This window comes from Salvelinus sp. IW2-2015, linkage group LG4q.1:29 (genome assembly GCF_002910315.2).
Source record: "Salvelinus sp. IW2-2015 linkage group LG4q.1:29, ASM291031v2, whole genome shotgun sequence".
NCBI lineage: Eukaryota > Metazoa > Chordata > Actinopteri > Salmoniformes > Salmonidae > Salvelinus > Salvelinus sp. IW2-2015.
Window position 1 is genome coordinate 61,729,302 of NC_036842.1, and position 5,297 is coordinate 61,734,598.

General features: G+C 41.2%; 1 protein-coding gene across 1 annotated transcript; it reads left to right on the plus strand.

Annotated features, from left to right (window-relative positions):
• The first annotated feature begins 232 nt into the window (after nt 1-232).
• On the plus strand, nt 233-2,116 carry foxl1 (forkhead box L1). Its single transcript, XM_023985330.1, has one exon. It carries the CDS (start codon nt 356-358, stop codon nt 1,586-1,588), a length of 1,233 nt encoding a protein of 410 aa, XP_023841098.1. The 5' UTR covers nt 233-355; the 3' UTR covers nt 1,589-2,116.
• The last annotated feature ends 3,181 nt before the right edge of the window (nt 2,117-5,297 follow it).

Consider the following 5,297-nt stretch of genomic DNA (forward strand, 5'->3'; position numbering starts at 1 on the left):
CCAAATAAACACAGCTTGATTCAACTTGGGTGGGCAGACTTATCAACAGACTAATTCTATAAACAAATGAGGGAATAACCAAGCACACCATTGGCTGGTACGCAGGGGACACGCGGGGAGAGAGCCGCTTTCGGCAATGAAATTTTAATTAATGTGGGTGGGCTGAAAACACAACGAGTGTTTATGATCGAACATTTATTTTCCAGTGCAAAGTCAACATAAAACAGCAAACGTACAACAATTATTTAACATTTTTAGACTCATGAGGCAGGGACGCAGCGGGAGCCCGTCATTCCAAAAGCAGCTCTCTCTGCGGGCTAAAGTTTCCTTGGGAAGGAAATAGCGCTCCAGCGTCATGAGCCTGTACCACAGCAGAGTGCCGCAGCTTGGAGTGCCACCCTCGGCGCTCAATCTCTCAAATTCCTCCTTGATTTACTTATATGGAGGCGACGGCGGTACCATTCTTCCCRCTTTGGGTTTCGTCCCGAATCGGCAGGAACCTCCGCAAAAACCTCCGTACAGCTACATTGCACTTATCGCAATGGCTATAAAGGGCGCTCCGGAGAAGCGCGCAACGCTGAGCGGCATTTACCAGTTTATCATGGACCACTTCCCTTTTTACCATGACAACAAGCAGGGMTGGCAGAACTCAATCCGTCAYAACCTCTCTCTAAATGACTGTTTCATCAAGGTACCGAGAGAGAAGGGCCGGCCCGGTAAAGGCAGCTACTGGACTTTGGACACCAAGTGTCTGGACATGTTCGACCACGGGAACTATAGACGGAGGAAGAGAAAACTAAAGGGTCAAGAGACTGCAGAGTCCAAAACTACTCACAAGAGGAACAGGGGTCCGGTGTCCTCGAACCCGTCAGGGTCTAAACTTCCACCTGATGCTTACCTGAGGAGGATGGGTAGGCCAATGTCAGCTGGAGAGAGAGCTGTGGTGGGCACAGAAATGGAACAACAGCATAGACGTTATGAGAAATGTTCAGATTTAAAATATGTTCTTGGTGAGTTCAACAATGTTGGGATGCAGCAAAGTGGGTCTGGCCATGGCCCAAATGTAAATGTGCACAATGAAATCCAAATTGAATCCACGCAGGACATGTACGGCAGTCAATCCACTGACGCGCGCCTCGGTCCAAGGTGCATACCGGTTCAGGACCACAGGGTCTGGTTGGACGCAGCGCATCTTTCAGGAGCGTCTTCCCTCCACGAGGTTGAACCAGACAGCAGCATACTAGCATTTGATGGGAGGGAGAACGGRTCTCCTGTCCTGTCCGGTTGCGCGGTGAACTTGAACTCATCTATTCTGTGCAGAACAAAGGACATTATACCCACTGTCCCAAGCAGAGCAACGGACAAATCAAAATGTTTTAGCATAGACAGTATCTTATCAAAAAAGGGAAACCAAATGCACAAAAGCAGCGTTGGTGTGACAGCACAGACGGGCTTGGACCCCCAAAGTCACACATTCAATCCGTCTGTTATCTTGGGTGCACGCACGCACCAGCTGTACCAGATGGAATTTCCTCTTTGCTCTTACTTATCATTCACCTGCCCTGAGAAAGTTCTACATTTCAAATAGGCAAAGTGATATACAAACGAGAGGTGATGTGATATAATGGGAACATCTAAAGATATTACGCACGAGTGTCACCATTTTCGTGCAGTGGGAAGAGAGAATATGATATTAATAATTGGACTTCTACAACCATCTGATCAAGAGCCTATCAGCACTATAATGATGAACCAATTATGATTAAATAATGATTATGATTATGATTATTAGGCTACCTTCACTTCCCATGAGCAGGTGCGCGTAAAATACCTTTGCATTTGACGAAAAGCCCTCATGAGTATACGGATGATGTTTTAGTAAATGTAAATGTTTCTTAAAATGAGYGTTTTATATGTAGTAGCTCTGAGCTTGTCATCGGAGTGCCTGCCATTTCACTGTTATGTGAGTTATATTCTGTGCTGATCCTCCGGTGTTACATTTCAATGTTAAAGTGGTAGCTTTATGGTATCTGAAAATAAATATAATTTTACAAAGTTTTCTTTTTCCATCTTGAATGTAAAAACAAACCGTAATAAACTAAAAGAATACATTGCACATCAGCTTGATTTAATTCTATGAAAATTGACAAAAGTAAATTGAGGACATTGCAGTGTAACACATTCAATCTTAGCCTATAAAACGTAAAGATCATTACATTTGGTCATGCATTCTTCAGTATAGCCCTGCAGCCAGTCTTCAATGCTCTCCCTCATACAGACTTACACCTTGGAATAATAGCACCTACAATAATTATGAAGGGAAGAGTTAAACTTGTTCATGACCCACAGTAAGTAGGCCTATTGCATCAGGATTAGAGCTATGGGCATCAGTAAACATACATTTGTTTACCAGTTGATCAAATTTCCCATAGCAAAAAGTACTGTTAACACAAATACTGTATCAACCAGAGCATTGCCATCTGTTTCCTTGAGGTCACTATGTGATTTACAGTGAACGAAAGTTGTTATGGTATTGAACTGTAAAGTTGCATACTGTATACAGTCGCATAAATAAGCAGTGGGTTTGTAGGGTTTTGTTATGACACCTGCATGAAATCAGAGCGTTATTGACAACATAATCATGAAAACTCTTAGCCCAAACTCCCACTTCTAAATATAGCTTAAATTTATACTCCTCTGAAACCCTCACTGCAGACCTTGAGAGTGCAAATCAGGAATGCCTGTGGAAATAAATAAACTTCCCCACATTTGAGGAGAGGAACTCACAATCACAAGCATTTCCTGTGTATAGGATTCTTTTGGTCAGATGTGTAAATAAAACGTCATGCTGAAAACCTTTTGAGGAGAAAAAGAGGTTACATTCCCTAGCCTGCTCAGCTCAAACAGTCATCGGCACATTTAGTCTTCAACTCTATTGACAGATTCTGTAGCACTTTCTGTAAGATACTGTGGCTCTGCTAAACTGAGGATCCTCAACAAACAAGAACTAAGCATCTGAAACAATATCTTTTGTTTATAAGAATTTCTTCAAATTAAGGTGATGCACCAAAATGGTTGTTTTTTCCTAAATTTCATGCATTTAATTAAAATGTGAAGAACATCCATCTCAATGTTATTCTGATTGAATTATTGAGACAAATTCTGATTATTTTTCTTACTAATTGTCTTGACCAATCAGACCAGCTCTGAAAAAGGTCTGATGTGAAAACATCTGATGTGATTGGTCCAGAAGACCAATCAGTAGAAAAAAAGATGAAASGCAGCCTAAGTAAATGACTGAAAACTAAGTTCAGTTCACATTTAAACACACTTCTACTGGTCTGAGATACCACTCCCTAACATCATGACTACTGAGGCTTATGATGTCAGCATATATTATAAGTAATTTCTAGTCTCTAGAGCAAACTCTTCAACCAACAACTAACTGTAAAGTTAGTTAATAATTGGAGAGAGTAATGATCTCGACACACAACCACAACAGGATGGCTGAATGTTCTAGTGCCACCCAGTGGTTCAACTGTTCTGCACTCTGATCTCTATTTCTAAGGCATTACACTCAAATAAATTATGAATAAGAGTCTGTTGACCCTTCTAAGTGTTTGAATTGAAAAATGATCCTAATTTGGGCTTCAGACCCAAGAGGCAGTCCTCTCATTCTTATTTATTTTAATGGGAAACAAATCTGAAATCTCTCTGAATGAGGTAMATTTTTTTCTTTAATATATTACCCATCGACACTAATAACAACCAGATCGATTGCAAAGTGCACCATTTTAGACTGAAACACTGATGTCTTTCGATTTATTTKTAATTTTTTAGACCTAAAGTGTAGGTATTCAAGTCAGTTCACTGAATTGTTTGGATTTAGTAACCCCTAAAATCACCGGTTKGCTTCTCTTTCCTCTAACTAGCCAATAGTCAGACCACCTATGAGGAATATACTCCATGATATCATTCAGCGGAACAAGACTGCAGTAGTAAAATGGAGGGATATAAGATATATAGGTGGATGAGATGATTTCTAGGGGTGAATGGTGGTGTAGTGAGGMATATATATTATATAGTGTAGGGTTTACTGTGTGGTTCACACTCACAGCTCTCTGAATCAAAGTTGAATCTCCCCACCATAATTCATTTGAGACTGAGTTGGCCAGGCTTGATGAATCAGTGTGGGGTCAAATAGAGTGAGAGAAATGGAGCCAGTCTTGGAAAGTGTCATCACTCTCATTTCATGTGGAATCAGTCCTTCATTCTGCACTAAATCATGCCATTTAATACTGCTAGCTTCAAAAGGGGTTTAATCTAGATGTTTATTATATTTTTTCACTATCTACATAAACCAACTACACTTGTCCAAATACACACTCAGCACAAGGGGAGGGCAGGGCCGTGATGAAGATTGATGGGCTCGCTGCAAGGAACATTAGCTGCTAATCAAGTTATGTTTCCTGGCACAAAACTTTATACATAATTATCCACCTCAGATATCCACCAGGCATATGCACGCCGCTGACATTGTTTACGGTACACACACACACACACACACACACACACACACACACACACACACACACACACACACACACACACACACACACACACACACACNACACACACACACACACACACACACACACACACACACAAACTCTGTTTTAAAAATGCTCTCAGATGACAGTTGTTTTTCCATCAAAACACAAGGCAGCAATATCCAAAAGCATATAGACATAAATCCATTATAAAAAAGTATATACAAAATATTACCACAGTAAAACCCACACAGTTGGACCTACATAGTAAATGGTATGATTACCTGAGTGGATCAAACCATGAAAATATGATTTTGAAGGGACCAACCAAACACGTTTCAAAAACAAACTTTTCAATATTGTTTTTTAGCTTTACGAATCATACACACATAATCATAATTTGAAGGGGATTATAGGAATCAGCTGRCTTTGATAAGACTATTTTCCTTCAGTACATGTGAGGAAGCTAAAGGCTTTGTGTAAACCACTTACAGCTGCAAACTAAGTGTGAAGATTTAACGTCCTCTCTCATGAACCCTGCACTTAAACTGGGTACCTGTCACGCCTTCTCCCGCTCTCCCTCTCTGGTGCTCGAGGGCGCCAGGCTGTCCTTCATTACGCACACCTGTTACCGTCATTACGTGCAGCAACGCTCATTGGACGAACCTGGACTCCTACCCGTTGTTGATTGCCCCGTCTATAATTGTCACGTGTGCTCTCTCTCCGGCCTCTAGGTCACCAGGCTGC